The sequence below is a fragment of the Acyrthosiphon pisum genome, chromosome X (genome assembly GCF_005508785.2).
Source record: "Acyrthosiphon pisum isolate AL4f chromosome X, pea_aphid_22Mar2018_4r6ur, whole genome shotgun sequence".
In the NCBI taxonomy this organism is placed as follows: domain Eukaryota; kingdom Metazoa; phylum Arthropoda; class Insecta; order Hemiptera; family Aphididae; genus Acyrthosiphon; species Acyrthosiphon pisum.
In genome coordinates, this window is record NC_042493.1 from 18,899,507 (window position 1) to 18,921,265 (window position 21,759).

Below are 21,759 nucleotides of genomic sequence, written 5' to 3' on the forward strand. Positions count from 1 at the left end.
AATAAAGAATAGGATTTATTCCAAATGCTATCTTAAGATAACGCTCATAAAAAAATATTCAAAAACTACGTTCAACATTTTTTCGTGGGTATACAGGCCCGAATAAAAAAAACACAAATTGTAAAATCTAAAATATAGGTGAGCACTGAGCAATGAGTATGCTTGATGAATCACTCTGTATAATATACATTATATTATAATGTCTAATATGGTCAGTAGGCCCATATATTGCGTGTTAATAATATTGTCGTATCGAGCACATGGTTTGTGCTGTTTGGCGATTGAAACAGTGATCATGGCAACGATAGTTTTTGTGCACATCGGAAAATAATAATAAGCGTTCCGAAGAGGGATCAAAAGCAGTAAAACCGATGGCAGTTCTACCATTTCGTGAATCATTGACAGTATAGATTTCAAAAAAAAAAAAAATATATTGCAAAAATAAAACGGTTTTCGATAAAGTGTAGTTATACCATTTATTTTACCGCACTAAAAGTTACGTGCTATTATTACTATTATGTATTTGTTTAGTTATACATAGGTACTATATATATTTTGAACGGTCAACCCTGCAGTAAATTTTAGTCGTAAATTAGTTTTAATTTTGTTGGTAATACGCTGTCCACCATATTATTATGATGTATGTTATATAACTATGATAAATTGTTATTTCGTAATTTTGCAGAGTCCTTACTCCCTACCCACCCTTATACTATAATCTAGTCGAGCGTAGTCTTTTGTCTTTACACGCCTGAAGGGAACAAAGTGAGAATTTATTCTTCGCAAACATAATGTGACTTAAATCGAGTTTTATTAGTATTTAATTTTTTGTATTCCGAGCTGAGCGATAAATATATCTTTTGACTTTACAATGTGTACATGTGTGAGTATTTTTTTTTATTTGTCCGTCATCACCTAATGGAAAAGTAAACATGCTTCGATTTTAAACTAACCTAAATTCTAAATTATGTTAGGGATGTATTTTTACACCCACTCCCTAAAAAAAATTAAAAATTGAATTAAATGTTTCTGCATTTGTGTTCATACCACATTCTCACCACCAATGTATTGCTTCAGTGGATTTTCCGTTTTTATAATTCAATTGTTACAATTTAAAGCAAATTTAAGATCGAGTCTGCGTAAATTAAACTTAAAAATAACAAATTACATGTTCCACTAGACCAATTATTTCCTACAAAAAAATAACTGTGATTTTGAGATAGGTTATACCCAGAGACGGTCTGTGATAAAAATTCAGACCGGGAAAATGTACTACATCTTACATTAATTCTATATTTACGTCGTAACTAGGTGGGTTACTGTGAGGGAACTGATCATATGTTATATCCCCTCCCCAACCCACAATATGTTTTATTTATCTTACCTTTTAGTTTATACCATAATATTATGTAAGAGGACCACAAAAAAAACATTAATCAGTATCGACATTTTAGTGCACCTCTACTACATTTTAATTTCAAATGTCTAGATACGCCTATCTATAATATGTATATATTCTCTTAAAAACCTTTTTTTTTAAAGTTTAATTAACAGTTTATTGAATGCAATACTATGCTTAGAGTAAGTAGTATTTTTATTTTTTATAAAAAATTGAATCTCTATTCTTGCCTACGTTCTATTTATTTTTCAAAATATAAGCATTAATAACTTATAATAACTACAATGCTATACACCTATACAAAAGTATATACAGTCTGTAACTCGTGAGTTATAATAGGTAAGTTGTGACTATTGTAATACCTGCAGTTATTTACTGATCTTGTACTGAGTTGTACACCATTTTTACACATTGAAATCCGCCGGAAAAATATTATTTTCAGAATAATATAAAATATAAAATCCAAAAATCGTCATATCGGCATTTAAAAAGTGAAAAATTTTAAAATATTATAACGATGAAAAAATAATATTTATCTAAGAGCATTGCGTATAAGAGTATAATATAATACAATATACTCAATACTAAGGTAGATACTATTTTTTTCCAAAATGTCTGTTTAGAGATAAAAAGAAATTACTTTGTATGTTTAATATTATAACTAATAATCACTATTAGAAAAATATGGAAACAATAACTACACTACGCGGTAAGTATATAGGTTTCCAGTATATATAACCCTCCTTCTATTGTACCTACTTATTTTTACGACCACTATAATAATACACAAACCTAATACTTTACGTGCTGCGTATAGGCATAATATAAGTCATAAGCATAACCAATAAGCCCTGTAGTCAAATATATAGTAATGTACACTAGCATAAATACATAATATACAATAATATTATAACACAGGACGCATCCTTTGCGCAGGTGAATATTCGTCAGGCGACGGGTAACATGACAACAAACACGCGCTAGGTACGACGAGTGGCATACGTCTCATACATTTATTATTTCTTTCAATCCTTTTCGTAAATAATTTCTAACAACGTTCGTTTTAGTCGTTTGTACGCGATCTGGACTTCATAGTTACGCGCCGGTGTCCTGTCTGCAAACACCCGAAATGGCGGATTACGAGTCTGGTAATGCTACAAAATGACACTATTATACACTATTTTATATTTTTTATTACATTATATTACTATGCACTACACCGACTAATGTATCACTCACCGTACAACCCGAAATATAATTAGTAATTACTATTATTATTATTATTACCTATTATAACTACTATCGTAGTTATAGCGAAATCACTCACTATAAATACAATAATTATTATAAGAGAAGAAACAAGTGGACTCGCTTCTGCTGTATAGTAGTCAGTAGATTCCAATTATACACCTCGTGAATCACGAGTCATCGTTGAGTAGGGCCACTGTAATAATAATTAATAATTTGATTTTTCCTATCCACTCAAGTCCCACTCAAATAAGATTTTTAAATATAACACTGATAAAACAAACATTCAAATCGAACATATAAACTCAATGGCATCACTTTAAGCAGTGGCGTGCAGATCCCTTTTTCCATGTGGGGCAAAGTTAATTTTTTTACACCCACCACCCACCAAAAACTAAAAGAACGCAGTAAAATAACATTTACAAATTTAATTTTAGTAACTTGTAAAATTCTTAACAAAAAATACCACCCACACCCACCCCATTTTCAAGTGGGGCCTGGGCCCCATTTGGGTCTTGTCTGCTCGCCACTGACTTTAAGTATAATGATATACATAATATAAAAATTTATAATTCTAAATTAAAAACAATCACGAACCTTTGATATACGCCACCGTCTAGGTATATAATAATATATATTTTTTTGAGCTATACCTAGCTAACTAATGTTTTAAGAAAGAAAGTATATAGTAATAAGTAATAATTTACAGTCACACCAAATGATACAATTTAAAATAATCTATAAAATGAATGTAAAACACTAAAATGCTAAAAAATAATTTGATTAAATTTACTTTTTTAAAGTATATGTATATTTGCATTTAAATATTTTTTTTACTGAGTATTCAAATACGTATCTTAAATATTTTTCAAATAAGAATCCGTACTTGAATACTTTAAAAAAAAGTATTTTACAAGACAGACGCGTATAAATTGTATAATACGCATCAGAGATTTCTTTAACACTGTTCGATCATTTTTAGCGTACTGCCGATGGTACTCAGTAGTTTTTTTTATTGTTTTTTCAACTACAGTAGAATAGCTAGGGTATGTACAAAAACATCAAAGTATAATATTAGATAACTGGCTTGCCATCAATTTTCAACATAGGATATAAAGACTTTTCAAATACTTCCAAACACTCCATGAGCCCAAAAAATTGGCAAAAAAAAGTAAAATAATTCATCGTTAATTCAGAATTTATTATTTTGAAAAATGGATAAGTCAGCCTACTATAAAGTAGGTTTTGAGTGTACCGCGTCATTGAACTTGTCATTATAATGCAAGTGTTAAATTTGAATTGATACAGAGTATTTCTAAAGACATTTTTAATTAATTAAGCTATATATATTCCCGTTCCATAATTCCGTAATTTGTTTTTCCCAATTAATTGAAGGTACCTACACGTTTTATTATCATAAACAGATATAATCCTAAAATGTTTTGTTTTTTATCTAACATTTTTGTCAAAATTAAAATATTATATTTAAAAACTCATTGATAATGATAAAGAAAAATCATTGATAACACTTCATATAATATAATGTATTTGAACAAAGAATTAAAATATTTATGTTTATCTGTCGGCTCTATTGAATTTTATGATAATGTTATAAAAATTATGTTGGTAATTGCATGGAACATAGTATTTAGAAAACTCATTATATTGTTGTAGATTATTTTCCACTCTTGTATATAGGAACCTATATTTATTTGTTGGTATTTAAATTGTGTTTTAATCGTTTTAATTATAATAGACAGTGACGAAGGTGAAGCCGGACTAGGAAATGTTACAAGAGTAATCATGAGGCCCGTTGGTCATAGCGGCAAAGCAAAAAAAGGCCATTTGTGTTTCGATGCTTCGTTTGAAACCGGTAAATATAATATGATAATTAATAATAATATTACATTTAAGCTACATAATTTGATGTAGCTAACAAAGTACAAGAAAACACAATTAATGGTGAAATGCTTGTTTACCTCAACTTAAGTCTACGCCAAATCCGAATTATAAACCCAGTTGACCCGACTCGGTCACGCAAAGCTGCGGTTCCTCTAAATATATTACCAACTAAAATTGTACAATTATAATTGTTATAGGTGAATATAATATTATAATTAGAGCTGGGCCGATAACACTTTTATCCAAAATCTGATATTCCGATTTATATTACCAATATAAAACCGATAACCGATCCGATATTTTAGTTCCATGAACCGATATAAAAAATCTTGAAAACCCGATATATTTTTCAAAAACCTATGTTACAAATAAACTATGTAACATATCAAAACATATTAGATTTCCGCAAAGATAATTATTAATAAATAATAATTAATTATTCTAAACATTATTTTAGTTGAATAAAAGGACAAAAAAATAAAAATAATATAATAGTTATACAAAATTATAAAATATTAAAATAATTAAACTTTAAATCACTTTACTAAATAATAAATATTAAATAATTATTAATTAAATATATACATTATATACAAATATACACATTTCTTTACTGAAATTTATGGCTGGCAAATTACCTTTTTTTAAACACGTAAACAGCTCAAAACAAGTTAAAATATTTTGAATAGAATTAAAACAAAAACCTAAACCGCGATTTTACCAAAAACCAATATTGCGTAAAATTCTCCGTTTGTCGTTAATTTATTATTTGTTTTTCCTGGTGCCTTTGAAAACTACTAGGAATGTTGACCTACCTAATGCACTAACTAGATTCACTTTCCCACAATAAAGTACTGAAGTTGAAAATCGAAGTATTTTTTCGAATACATATCGTGTACACAGGTCACAGACACACACACACACACACAAAAAACAATCACCATTGTAAAATCAATACATATACATATTTATTGCTCCGCTCAGTATCTATGATTTTTACGGACTGTGAATCCAAATATATTAATACTATAGTAATTATGACAACAGAATATGTAATCTGTTCTATAACCGTAGTTTGGACTGATAAAGTGATAAACACCGGAGCCACTATAATATACTTGTATGTTACCTTAACAGTATACTCATTAGACTGTTTTGGCCTCATTAGCCTGAATTGAATTTGAATTTTCAAATTTTTTAACCCAGGCTTTCGATTGTATTATATTTATCCTTATTGATTATATGTACGTTATTCACTTGTTAAAATACGTAAAAAAAAAATCAAAATTCGTTATGGGCGCTGCGCGTGACAGTAAAGTAGGGTTGCGCTCATGCTAACAAAAACGTAAAATCGCAAACATTGGAAGGCTATAACATTCAAAATAAAGGTTTCCGTAAAAAGGTTCAAACAGTTTAAAAATCAGTGTTAAAACACGTCTTCTAAAAAATTTGAAATTCGTGAGGGTCGTGGTAAAGTGCATTTGTTCTCCGATAGGTTGACAAGTATTGTCGCTTCTACAGTATCATCTCCAGTCACTAATTTATATACTATTCACATATTTGAATCACACTGTAACTGGTAAGGTTACAATGGATCCACAGGAACTCGAAATTTTCGACCGGACCTGTTGTCTACTAAAAAATAATTTGCAAAAATAGATATTATAGATAAGTATAACATAAAGACAGTTAAAAGTGTGGTGTGATTTTGTGAATGGGTAAAAATGCAAAATTCGAAACTATTCCTTAGCCTATAACTTCAAAACCAAAGGTGGGCATTAACTAGTTAAAAAGTTAAAGTTTAGTTAAAAAGCTAATTTTTTTTAACTTTTTAATTTAACTAGTTAGTTTATTTTCTAATCAACTTATGAACTTAACTAGTTTAATTTACAGTTGAAATAACTTAGCTTTTCTCAGTTAATTTTTCAAAAAATCCATCAAGTTAAAAACATTTTAACATTTTTCGTTTATACATAAATATTACTATTACATATGAAAGTTATGCACTCATCTTCACGTATTATGACATTCAATTGCTATACGTGTAAAAAAATATATTTGTTAAATTATTAATTTGAGATGAGTAGGTATAGCCTAAATTAATAAATAATAGTAAAGTAAAAGTAAAAGGGTATAAAATGTATATTATTATGATAAAAGTTCAATAAAATTGTTTTTTATAATTTATAAATTACAAATTACAAAGACACATTCACTCTTTATGTTTTTTTTTTTTTTTTACGAGTCAGGGTTATGACAGGTCATTTTACAGGTAATGTAAATGTACAAACATCCTTACATATAAACTATAGATAACACAACATAATATCAATTACCCAAAAAGTCAACTGGTATACATAAAATAAAATAAAATATGGAATAATGTACTTAATAGATATGGTAATTATATTAATGGTAACAGTGGGTTTTTCTAAAAGGTAACGTATGAATTGTGTTTTTAAATTTTGTCGCTCCAAAATTCTGCCAACTTTATAGCCTCGCTATTTGCGTCTTGTAAGTCTGTTACGTTACATTTGATTGGGCATTTGTTGCAGTTTAGGAGGTGCGACATTGTCTGGGCTTCTCCACATACACAGATCGTGTCTTCATTCCCATCGCTTATTCCCAATTTTTTTAGATTCTCCCTCGAACGTCCAACTCTTGTGCGAAGGTGTATTAGTGGTTCTCCAGACCATGAATTTATTGTTATGTCCTGGGGGTAACTTCTCTTCGACTTTTTGCTTGCTATCTACCTCCCATAACTTTAATCTTGATGTCTGAGGGTCATCTTCTAATTTCTTCGTACATTTGAAAAAGCTCTTTCTTGATTTTAGTCGGAAACCTTCCACTTGTGTGTTATATATCGGGTGCCTTTCATCCGTGATTTGTTTCGTCCGTTCTATGTCACTTGCAGTTTGTCTGAGTATATTATGTGATGGCGCTATTCCTGCCAGAGCGTATAGTTTGTCTACTGGTGTTGGCTTTAAGCATCCTGTTATAATGCGTACCGTTTCATTTAAAGCAGTATCAATTTGTTTAGTGTGTGTTGATCATCGCCCCACACCGGGCATGCATATTCAGCCACCGAGAAACATAAAGCTAGTGCAGAGATTCTAACTGTTTCGAGATGAACTCCCCACTTTGAGCTAACCAATTTTCGCAATAGAGTGTTTCTAGCGCATATTTTCCGTTTTAAGGCAACACAGTGTTCTTTAAAATTGAGTGATCTATCAAGGGTAACGCCTAAATATTTAACTCTTTACGTGATTTACATACTAATTTAAAAAAAATAGATTAACTTTTTTTAAACTGAGTTAAGTTAATATTTTTTCTATATTAACTTTTAACTTATCTAGTTAAATTTATAATTTGTTAACTATTATCTTTTAACTTATAGATCTTATGTCCTCTTAACTTAAATTAACTTGAGTTAATTATTTTCATTAACTTGTCCACCTTTGTTCAAACGAAGACGGGCTAACAAATTCTGATTGCACCATCGATTTTTAATCGTCTAAGTACATACGTTTGAAAAAACAACTATCAATAATCGTAATAGGCACAGTAAACTAGAGTGATGCGTAAAAATCGCAAAATAGCGAACTTCATTAAGCCATAACTACGAAACTAAGTTCGACCACCAAATTTTGACTTCGCCATCGTTTTCAGTATAGTTAATTATACAAGTCTAAATAAAAAATTGCAAAAAAGGGTGTTCGATAATGTAACAAAGTTCTAAGATATTTAATGTAAAATCAATATACATCCATAAGTTCTTTTGTAACTTGTATAATATATTATAATGACTTTGTTAGAGGTAAAAATTAAAAATCATGCAATTAATAGTTAAACAGGTAGGTGGGTGGTTTAACAATTTGAACAATATATATTTTCATACCTAGGTGTTATGCGCCACTGTATACCAACGCATTTTGATTTAATTCTCAACGTAAATAAATGCTATCCGAGAGAAGTTATCGAGAAATTTCCGAGAAACATTTCAATTACTAAAATGTGAAACAACAATATTGATGGCTCTTAAAATAGATGAAATTCAGAATGTGCTTTTGTTTTTAACTAAAACAGATATTTTTTTTTAAACTGGATTTACTAGTGTTTTAATGCTCTATAAATGTGTTATTTATTTAGGTATTCAAAAAATAGTTTCTTAAAAATTATACAAATATTCTGTAGGTATCGAAAATGGTGCCTACGCCCTACACTCTAATCCAGAGGTATTCAAACTTTTTCATCTCCTGGCTCCTTTGTGTCTTTACAATATTTTGATGGCTCCCAAATTGTTGGTGACATTTTAATCAACGGTAACCGCCAACAATACGGATGATAGTAATAATTACTTTAGTACTTTGGTACTTAGGTATAGAAATAAAACTTCAAATTTTCATAATCGCTATAATGATTAAATATGGTATTTAAATTTTCATAGGTATTAAGGTTAATTTTGGTTTCAAGTTCTTTGATGCAGTTATTGAACACCCTCCAGTAATTGAACAACATGTAATTTAAATGCTTTAAAATTGGGAAAATTGGGTACCTAATTGAATAAATAATTGTTGTTTTCAATAATAAACTTAATGGTCATATACTCATCCTGAATAACCACAGTTTGATAGTTAACACAGGATAACAAACAAGTGATAATAATTAAAAATTACAATTATCAAATTTCCATGTGTTTAGACCTAGTTGGTCTAAGGAAGTACTATGAATTACTTTATGAGGGACCGAACCGCTTATAAAATATTTATTATGTTTTATTATGATGAATTTTTTTATGTAATTTTTTTTAAATTTTTATCAATAAATAATTTTTGCTCAGTCAAAAAACTTGGAAATGTATTACAAAGTTCCAAAAAAGTTGGTAATAATGTAATTTTTAAAAAAAAATTGAGCTTAAATCCTCAATAGTCTTTTGTGAGCGTTTAAATTCAAAATAATATTTTAAATTTAAACGCTCAATATACATATTATGTACGATATTGGAATATTGGATAATGGATATTCAGTTCACCACTAAATTCGATGTTTGATATTTTATTGTAATTTAAAAACGAATAATCGTAAATCACCAAATGTTTATACTAGTATTTTCTACATGTGGTAAAAATGTTAAAATATTTTGATTCTTTTTGAGCTATTATAACCATGAGAATTGTTTGAATTTTGTAAACGATTGTCGATAAAAAAGTATATAATATGTATATATTTAATACTTGTGTTATTTTTTAATAAAGGTATTACTCATTATTCACGAATTATATTAAATACAAATTGTCTTGACAAATATTTGTAGGTATTCAACCACTAGTTTTGAAGTGTTAAATAACTAGCATGCTGTGTTTAATCACTATAATTTCACTTTTTTTTAACATGTTTAATATTTTATATTTTATATATCTTAATATTAATTTAAAAATAAACAGTTGTACAAATCTTCAAATCCAAACTGTGTAAATATGACACTGAAAGCTAATTTATGAATACATTTGGATGCAAACAAATTCTTAAGGGGCCCAGTGCTAGTTTTTCAATTTTTCCACAATTCTATCAAATTTGAAAACTTAATTTAATATTTTAGTTTCCACCTTAATTATAATACTTTTCCGCTAATCTACTACCTGTTTCCAATTTAAGGGGAGTTTATAGGGTGTATTATTTAGCAGCAAATTATTTCAGGAGAATAACACTCTAGCCTTGAGAATTGTCAGATTTTGAAAACTATTTTTTTTATCTGAAAGAAGAAAACTTCGTACAGGTGCATCGAACTCAGGTTTTTTAGTTTATTTTAAATAATAGTATAATATAATTTATAAAAAAAACGCTTGAAATTGTATTATTTTTGAAGACATTTTAAAGTTTGAGATTAAAATAGTGAAACACGAAGTTCGATGCAGCCTGTAGAATATTACCTTCTATAAGTTAAAATAATAATTATTAAATTTAGTTGATTCTACAGACCAGGATCATTATTCCCGTAGAGTGTACGAAATTACATTGGCACCTTACCTGTTCAATCACTGTTCAGTTCACCCCAGTTCTCCCATTGTTCCTGGACGCACAATTTGAATACCTCTGTGTCCTAACCCTTTAATTTTTTAATAAAGTGATTAACATATCAACTGTGTAGAACCGTACGAACGATTTTCGAGAAACAAACATAAAAATAGATACTTTAAATATTTTTATCCGTCCATTGGTGGTTTGCATGCGGAGATATTATTCGATTTACTTCGTCGTGCATAAACGCGCTTACGCAAAATCCCGGCAGTGATTTTTTTAAAGATAAATTAATTAAGTATTATAATTTTTATTACTATGGAGTTTATTTATATAAACTTAAAAAAAACCTTTTTAAATGCTTTTAAGATAAACATTTAAAAAGACATAAATATCCACTAAAACTGACACTTAAATTACAAAAATAGCCTTGGAAGAATTTGTAATGCGCATTTACAAGATAATATATTGTGCTGTTTTGCGATCTATGTGCCACAAAAAAATAAAATATCAGAAACAAATACTAAATTTCGAGGGAATGGTGTTTGGTAGTACCTATTTATGTCATCAATAATATTTATTTTCTTTTTTACATTTTCTATACAAATAAATCAAGATATAGTATATATCTAGTATATATTATAGTATACTGTAAAATTGTTAATTTTCTTTTACTTCTAGCCATCTAAATTATTGAACTCTAAAATGTTTTAATTTTCACTATACATCGGCTATTTATTATTACCTACCTATATCAGAAATAAAATAATAAGTTTATTTTTATACATCTTCGAGACGTAGACTAATTGGAACACTAAAGGTGTATTATTAAGTAACAAGTTACAAAGGTCAGCTTAGTGACTTGAAAATATTAATTAGGAGGGAGGGATATCATTGGAGTCATTATATTGTTCTAGACAGTGTTCGGGTTAGATAAGTATTGTTTTATCTAGATAAAAAAAGATAACATTTTTTTTTAAATGTTTTTAAGTTTAAGTATATTTTAGTTGGGCACTATGAACATAATAATAATAATGATATAAATAAAAATAAATACATTATTTATGAACCATAAACTTTGTTTGAGAATCTGTATAAATATTTAAAAATGTGTTTGTACATTTTCGAGATTTTTATCAATAAAAAATGTATCTAGATGAATTTATTTAGATTAGTAAAAAAATTATCTAAGATGAACGTTTAGATACCTTGTAACTATTTATCTAGATAAGATAAGAGATGAACAAATAATTATTTAGATATTCATCTAGATAAATGTATCTAGATAAGTCCGAACGCTGGTCCTAGATTATAATTTCGAACAAATGGCAACCCTAGAATTCTGACTTCTAAGTGCAAATTGCAAATTGCAAATAGAAGAATATCCGTTAATATTATGTTATAATATAATATTGTGAAACGCAATACGCACTGTTATTCATACAGTATAGTAACGACAAATAGGAACAATGATAGAAGCAAAAACGTTATAGTGCATTAATTTTAACAGTAAAACGTTTTTTAAATTATTATTCTTTAAAGATTTTAATATCGATTTGTTTTTGACATATATTATAATAAATATATTTTTTTATTGTGTTTTAATTTTTTTAATTTTTACTATTGGTACCTTCTAATATTTTTATTATTAATATGTTTTTTTATGTCCAATTGTCCCAACGTCCAAACAACCAAGTTTAATAATTGTACTAGATCAGTGAAACGGATGTTGTTAAATATGTTCCCCGTTCGTAATGAGCAGACAATTTTTTTTACTGTACACCATAATATTGTGCACCATGTACGTTTAATGTGAACTAATCATAAATAAGAAATATAAATATTCAACCAATAAACAACGCGACATTAATAAATTATACGGTATCGTGTGTAATATAGGTTAGGTTAGCTAACTGTATAACAATACTAGAAATACCGTAATTATTTGAAGTTTAGCGAACGGCATATTATACAAAACCGTCAAATATCTGTTAAGGGAAGTATGAATAATATTATACTTGTGAATACACAATCGATAAAATGTTCTGAAGTCTAATTATATTCTTGCCAAATGTACAACGAGTTATTATAAACATTGTAGGCAGGTAGGTGCATCATATAGAGTGAATACAACGAACACATCTCGTAATTTCAAAAAGTACCTATAGATACTTACGCGTTTTAATATTTGTTTTGTGAACAAATAAGCAGGATAATAAAATTGAAACAATATAGTAGCATTCCTATGATATACTATAAAATTGTTTACTTTCTTTTGCTTAGTTTTTATTTTTCTACATTTTGTCTTTAGTCTAGTAAAACTTACTGACTATAAGACTTAATACTAAATTCAGTTACGTATTACATCAATGTTTGCTTAACCTAGTTAATAGTTTGATTCTATAATAATGTTTATGTGCTGCAACAGGTAAAAACATATATAATAATATGTACCCAGACTTCGTGTTTACATTAATATATAATGTACTATGTGTCTATGTATATATTATTCTTTACATAAATAAAGTTATGCTTGATACAATAATACATTTAATATATGCATTTATATAAGTTACCTCATTGTTATCTTTACTGTCTTGGCAAACGTATTATGAACAAGTAAACGAGTTATTACTATTAGCTATTAGTGTTAATTATTATTATAACAATAAAAATAATCTTTAACGCATATACCATTTTAGAATAATATAAATTAAATGGTTACTACACAGTAGCGATAGTTTTATTTCGTATGTTTTCTTATTTTAGTTAATGTGTGGGAATTCTGGTAAACACATTAATTTATTCATTTTGCACAGACAAAATCCCTACTAAAAAGTTTAAAAAGTTTTTCGGATATACCTATGTATAATATTGTTTCATGATTAAGTATGAGGAACACTGTAGGTATTCGGGTACAATAACATTTTGGTGTGATGAAATGTTGAATACCTACTTCTCTTTGAATTACATGTCACTGGCAGGTATATGCGCAAATATGGGGGGGGGGGGGCTTTAGGGGCAAAGCCCCCCCAAGAATGTCCATAGCCCTCCCAAACATTTTCTACATTTTGTTTTAAGCTTATTCAATATTATTAAAGTAAGGCCCTATTAGCCCTATTAGCCCCCCCCAAATCTCAAACGCTATTTGCGCCTATGCTGGCAGGCCACAAAGTTAATAAATAAATTTAGAGATTATGAAATACGCACAATAACAACAATGCCAACGATTCCTATAGTCAGCCTACATTTTTGCCTTAGTCTTTGATCGGCAAAATAATAAATTGTTTTCAATTTAATGCATATTTTCTCCTAATCTAATCGATAGTGAAAATTGTTAGTTATTACTAATAACTTATACAAGTATTTTTTTTACCACGTCTCACCAACTTATCTTTAATCAGATATATATGTGAATACGAAATATGTTATATAAATGTGTTCGCTTGCAGGTACTAGGTACCTAATAATCGTGATTCTCTCGTCATTAACGGACGACAAGGGACAACTAATTGTTTTAATACAAGTATACACATAGGTGCGATAGAGTGGAGTATTTGAGAAGCTAATCTTACCTAAACATTTTTCATAGTCCCCCAAATATATATTGGAAATAAGTCAGGAAAAATGTTTTCTACGATGAGAAAAAATATTGGATAAGTATGCTGAAACTCCACTCAAATTTTGTTATTTTAAATATTGAAAATAGGCGTTGTCAATGCAGTATGACAATATACTTGAAATATAATATAATTTAAAGACAGAAAACGTAAGTCAGGTGTTAAAATAACATTTCAATTTGTTGATTAGTTATGTTCATTTATATTTATTACAAGCCACTTACAATTATTAATAATCACATTAACTAAAGACTTACGAGTCTAAGAAAATATAAGACACAATACAAAATGTGTACCTATGAAAAATAAATATATAAAGCATTACCATAAAGCTTGAGTTCAAAAAAGAAATCTTGCTACAAAGTTACAAATAACTTAGCTACTATATTACAAGTTACAATAGTTACATGAAAGGGCGCGGCACGTTTCGCCCAAAATCAATCTTTCTCGTTTCATCCGTTTAGACTAAAGCCATTTTAGTCATTTTAAATTTAATTTGGCTATGGTTTTTAAATAATATAATATAGGTACCATTATTTTTTACTAAAATTGTTGTTGTCTTCACAAAAGTTTTTAAAAAATGCATATTAAATTAAACATTAAAATAGTTATATAACAAATTATAAATTATTATTGTCTACTAAAAACTATTAAAAAAAAAAATAATTACACAATATTTTAAATATTATTTTATATATATTAGATGATTTATTATATTGTATAATAATTTTTTTTAAATATTTTGCAGTAGACAATAATAATTTGTAATTTCTGATATAACTGTAAAAATGTGTAATTGAATAAGTACGCATTTTTTAGAAAACTTTCGCAATGAATACAAATCATAAACATGTTAGCAAAATATAATGATATATTATATTATTTAAAATCCATTGTCAACTTAATTTTAAAACAACTAAAATGGCTTTGGTCTAAACAGGAAAGGTTGATTTTGGGTGAAACGGGTCCCATCCTCAGGGAAAATAATTTTGTCACAGTAACTATTGTAGTTTAAGTTATGCACTAATTCCCAAATACTGCGAGGTTGGACTATCATTGTCTTGTTAACCTGCACATATTTTAAGAAGCCCACGGAAAATTTCTCGTTAGCTCACTGGTCCAATCCGGCCTACTTATAGCAGTCAACTCATCAGTCGTAATATTGCATTTGGATGTAATATTGCCTTATATACGTTGCAGGAAATTTGGGGAGGATCGATTTGGTGTGTGAATATGAATACGATCTGTTCATACGGCCGGACACCTGCAACCCACGGCATAGACTGTGGTTCAATTTCGTCGTGGAAAACACGAGACAAGATCAAGTGCGTAACCCACATAAGCGGCTTAACCTCTTAGATATAGAATTATATTATATTGGAAAATAAATCATGGACATATTATTATGTTCTCCAAAGAGGAAACTTGGCTAAGAACGAGTATTTATGCTGCAATAGACTGTTTCTCAAATTTGACTAATCTCAACATTTGTCGACATTTTATCAATTTATTAAAGAAATATAAAGTGTTGGAATTATATAATTTAAAAGACAGAAAATTATTATCAAACTAAAAATTTAATTTGTTAATTAATATAACATGTTTATACGCATGTAAATAATATGCATATTTATTATAAGCCACTTACAAAATATATATTAAGTTTGTAGAGGGATTTAGGGGACATTTCCACACACATTAATTAAGTAAAAATATGAGGGCAAACCGCTACTACCCCTGAAAAATAATTGGTTCCAGTTGCGCCCATGGCTACATTCCATTGGAAATCAATTGATTTAACGTTCGTGTTTTCAGAACGTTATATTCAACATCGTCAACATCAGTAATAAAAACAACCTATTCAAAAACGGGATGACTCCCATAGTGAGGAGTACGAGCCGGAACACGTGGTATGTACCAACATGTACGACAAGCGTCTCTATTCAAGGGGTGCGCACGTTATATCTACGATCGAATATATTGACAGAGTGATTCACCAAGCTCACCCTCATTTTCTTCAATACTAAATGTATTTAAATTCTAATTTTTGTAAATGTATAATGTATAAGGACCATATTTTCTATACTTACTAGGATTTGTATACAATTTATGGAATGTCTTGTAGTGATATAAATTTCTTTTTTCCAAATGTGAACCAATAATTTTTTGTGGTCAACTAATAAGGATATAATTTTTTTTTTTTAATTTTTAATTGGATCTATCATGGTTATCTGATAATTATACTTATTTTAATAGATATAGATTTATTAAAACATAAAAAACTTGTTTTGATTATAATCAGTACTAAGCCAAGCCAACTATTAGATATTATGTTTTATATATTTTTTTTAAATAAGCTTGTTTTGCTTCGGGATAATCCTTAAATAGTATAAAAAAAATCCAAGTGTGAACATTTAAGAATATGATACTTAACTTAATTCAAGTTTACTAATATTTCTAAAAATTTAAATTTGAATAAATGAATTATAAAAGAGGGGTGAGAAGTTACTCTGTGAATGATCTTGTAGATCGATCGTGCAAGTATTATTTAGTATTAATAATATTAGATATCAATAATATAATCACCGTTAAAAAACGCTGCACACTGTCTCAAAATCGTAACAAAGTCGCGATGAAATGGATCGACGACGATGCACCGCCACTCGCGCGAATTGCGTTCAGTGCAGTAGGACACAAAACGTCGATATGTCATTATTTTCACTGTTGTTGTCGTTATGCATAATATTATATTTGTATATCCTAAAATACTATAATATGCATACACCGTCACATATACAGGTCTTTGGTACAGTTATATTTTGTGATTGATCGATGACTATAAATGTGCATCGGTTGATCGCAGAGGCTTTTTAAATTTAATTTTTTTTTAATTTTTGTATCGGTAATTGTTATTATATTACAATAACAATTTATCTCATGTTTTAGAAAAATTACATTTTATTTAGTAACAACATGTAAAATATGGTCCCCTGCTCAGAGGCCAAACTTTAAGGTACCTCAAAATTTCAGGAGGTGCCCGAACACACCCCCCCCCCCCTCAGAGCACCAATAATCGATTGTGGTAGTTCTTTATATGATATATAATATATCGCCTTTATCTGAGAGATGAGACATTATATAAATACCGATAACAAAACGTACCTGTACACTTAGCCTATATATTTTTTTCTAAATCAATTTAAAACGATAGGCAGTGATCGTCACCTCCCAGTAACAGATCAGAGTGACATTCATAACATCACATTCATTCCCGCAATACATTTAAAAAATATTATACAAGTATCATAAACCACCACTTGCGCATATTATTGTTAAGTTACCATTTAAATATATAGTTATAGTATATAATATTACTATATTTAGGTACATTACTCAATTTTTATATACACTTTATTTATTAAAAATGACTAAGCATGAATTTATATTTTATTATTTTGATTTAAATTGTTTTAAATCTTTTTTGATTATCTATATAATTATTATAATTATCAAATTATTAGATAAAAAAAAAATATGGAAATAAGAATGTATGTTGTCTGCAGCTCTAGGGAGGGGGTCATTGACCTCTTGGTCCCATAGTTGCACCCATACCATGTACGTGTTTAATAATATATAATATTATATTATTCACAGTTAGTCTGACACTCTGTCTAAAGGTAACGATAAATTGTGTTAAGGAATGATTTGAATCAAGTTCTTTTCGTAAAGATGGTATTATTGTGATTTGTACATTTTGGAAAGATTCCAATTCGCTATCGCCAAAGTTATTGCCGTCGCATAACATTTTCGCATGCCATATTTTAACTTTAAAGTAGGTGTGTGGTGTAATTTAAAATTTCACTAATGGGATCAAATCGAAATTTTGATTATAATGTATATTATACATTTATATCAGGTTTAGTATTATACTAAAGAACTATTTTTTTCCCGGAAACTATTTTACTTTTGGTAAATATTTTTTTATTTATTTTTGAATTACAACAAAAACAACCAAATTGATTTTGTTGAAAATAGAGTTTTTGCAAAAATTCCCGTTTTCTCTTATTTGTACCAACTATATTATAGAATTTCCAAATTTTAAATCTTCCAAAAATGTCTGTACCTATAAATCCCACATTAACTTCATGAAATAAAAAAAAAATGTCCAAATTAAAAACAAACGTTTACAATATACAAAGTGATTTACAAAACATGTTCACTTACCATTTTTCGTCTATTAACGAAATTATTCAAATTCTAATTTTAGAACTTTTAATAAATTATCATATCTCCACGGGACGCCCTTTGTAGTAACTAATAAAGCCTCAAGAATCGTAAATATAGTCTTTAAGTATAAAATTCAAAATTCCACAAGTCAGATTTTGAATTACTGCATTATCGATGAAAAAGGGAATTCACATGCTTGTTGAATTACCCTGTATAGTGGTCTCGTGCAAATATTTAGTGTCACCCAACTCTAACCCGTAACTGTATTATTGGAACGCTGTATAATATAATACACGTACACCGTTTGCAATATAATTTAGTTGTCTTGGATTGTAATTTTAGTTTCTAATTTAATTTATTTCCACCCTACGAGACACGATTAAATCAACAATTGTAGTATACACGTTATAATAATAATAATAATAATAATAAACGAAATAAACGTCGTGTGCGACGACCGTGGCTGGTTGTGAAGAATGGGGAGGTGGAGGGGGGTTCAACTATATCTAAAATCCCGTCCGTATATATAATATTATTATGATAATACCCTCAGTTTTTATTAGTTCCACGTTTTAACGTTTTAGTCGAAAATTTATGGACATATTTATCCGCGGAGGTACGATATTATTATATTATACCTAACATACAGGTATTATACGACTATTACACGATATATTATTACATTATGTTTTGCGTACGATTTATACAGCAATTTTCCGCGTGGGGGTCGTACACATATATATTCCAATTAGAATTTTCACGTCCGTTTGTTCGATACTACGGCGCACTATTTTATATATAATATTATAACACTGTGTTTATCGCTTAACAGCCGTCGTAAAGCTTACAGGTGGGATTACGGCGCGGCGGCGGCGGTAAGTTCTAATCATTTTTTTAGTGACGCGCGCTGCAGTTTAAAACTCGCGAGAGAATAATATGATATTATGCTTATTATTATCATTATTACTATTATTATTATTTTTTATTATTATTATTTTATTATATATATTTTATTATATATATATATATTATATATATATTATTTTATTATTATTATTTTTATTATTATTATTATTATTATTATTATTATTATTATTATTATTATTATTATTATTATTATTATTATTATTATTATTATTATTATTATTATTATTATTATTATTATTATTATTATTATCATCATGACATAGTACCTCTGTGCTTCGGGCTTAACCGCCATTGGCGTCATTGTTGCGTTATACGAGGATCTTTGAGTTTAACGAGCGAATGAGTCCTGTATCAGTCGTGTAAGGGCTGGGGGAACTGTAAGAGCGATGATGTTGGGGGGACGAAGCTTCGTCTACCACGCTTCAATTATTCGCATCCCTGTAAATTATTAATTAACAAACCATACAAATATACATAGGTATAATAGGTATATGCATATATTATACTATTATATTATATAGTTTAATTATAAATTAAACTGATAATACGGCTTCCAATTTAATATAATAATAATTAACTACTTACTTATACAGTCATACGAGTTGATAATATACAGTGTGCTGAATTATAAGGTACATGTTTTATACATATTATTATATAATCAAGTATCAATGTATCATAGAAATTTTGGACTTATAAGTACTAATTAGTAATTGCCGATTGTAGTCAAAAAGGTCGATAGTTTTTGTACGAATCGCCTGTACACGAGTTGCCCTCTGAGTTAGCTTAATGACAAAATAATATCAACTGTATTTACGGAAAATATAATAGGAACAAAAAAAATTATACATATTAGGTATTATTGAAAAATTATTGCAATGAATAAATTAAATTATCGATAATTGCACTAGAATCTATAGTTAGTAGATCATAGCGAAATTTATTTTTCATATATTAGCCAAAAATTGCATAGCAATTTTATATTGTTATTTGTTATTATGCTCTTATAATAGACTTATAGGTATTGACATATTTAAGTCATAAAAACAATACAAAATGATTCAATTATATAGTTGACAGGGTTTCTAACAAAATATCGATTAAGCATCACACACATGACACATGAATTTATTGGTTTAGGTTTTGATTTGTTGATTCCATATAAACGGTTGATTCTATTATCCAGTGATGACATAAGTCAGGGTAGTCCAACCTTTTGTATTCAGGCCGCAAAAAAAAATAAAATATTTTTTATTTAATTTTAACAAACATAATAATTTATAATTTATATTATTTCAGATGTCAACACCCTTTTTACTTAACAAATACTGCACCATATTCAATAACCCACACACCAAACGATGCGTTATTGCTTATGCTTCTGACATCGCTCAATCACTTTGCGTTAAATTGCACTAGTTCGTTATAAAAATTACGTTTAAATGAAACAAAAATTCACCATTGGTCAACGTCTCTAATGGATGCGTATCTTACAAACACATTTTTGCTAATATAACAACCGAAAACGATTACAGTGAAAATAATCCTTCTTCAAATTAATTTTCATATATTCAATATTTAAATATAATAAACAAAAAAGAAATGAAAAACGAAAAACGAGAAGTAAGAGATGGCTGTCTTTCGACTTCTAACATTATGTACAAAGAAGTACTGTAAATTAAAAACTGCTTTTCTTTGGGGACTTTGAACTCCAAACGTTATATACACCAAGTTCTGTGTATACAAAAAATAAATTTTATATAGTATTTTTATTATTTAATTAGTTTGATCATTTATCACGCCTCTGTAATTGTACGCAGTACTGCGCACGACCAACTGGTATTATATAATACACAAGTTGTTACTTTACAGATTAGTATTATTTTATAATTATTATGTGTTGATTTCTTAAATATTATATTTAAAATTTAGAATTTTAGTAACTAATTTTCTGGTTATTGGCATTGTTTTTCAAAAGTAAATTGTTCAATATCAATCGAGCCATTTGTGTTGGTTAATCTAATGCACGATATTATTATTATTAGTTGCCACCTCAGTGAGGTAGCCAAGGGGGGTGTTTACCCCCCCCCCCCCATTTAATAATTCTAGCTACTCCACTGCACTGCCTTATTGTTGTTTTGTTTCAATCACACTCATAAGCACTCATAAGCACTCATAAGGAGGGCCAAAAAAAAAATTGGGGGGGGGGGGGGTTGTATGCGGCCTATGGGATGAATCATTCCGAATTCAGTAATATAATATTCGAAACGCATTGTATTTATAAGCTAGCTGCAGACAACTGTCTTTCAACGTGTACATAATATAGTTATAGGTAGTCTTATAAAGGTAGTATTTTAGTTAATAGTTTAGAAGTTATAACTGAATAATTGACTGCAGTCTTTTGGTAATATTATTATT

General features: G+C 28.6%; 1 protein-coding gene across 1 annotated transcript in view; it reads left to right on the forward strand.

Annotated features, from left to right (window-relative positions):
* Nucleotides 1-2,528: 2,528 nt before the first annotated feature.
* The window catches only part of LOC100161446 (cytosolic carboxypeptidase 6), a 75,619-nt gene continuing 56,388 nt past the window's right edge, over nucleotides 2,529-21,759 (forward strand). The window contains exons 1-4 of the mRNA XM_001948312.5: nucleotides 2,529-2,547; nucleotides 4,404-4,520; nucleotides 15,388-15,512; nucleotides 16,003-16,097. Of these exons, the coding sequence (XP_001948347.4) occupies nucleotides 2,529-2,547; nucleotides 4,404-4,520; nucleotides 15,388-15,512; nucleotides 16,003-16,097 (356 nt within the window). The remainder of the gene's footprint in view (nucleotides 2,548-4,403; nucleotides 4,521-15,387; nucleotides 15,513-16,002; nucleotides 16,098-21,759) is intronic.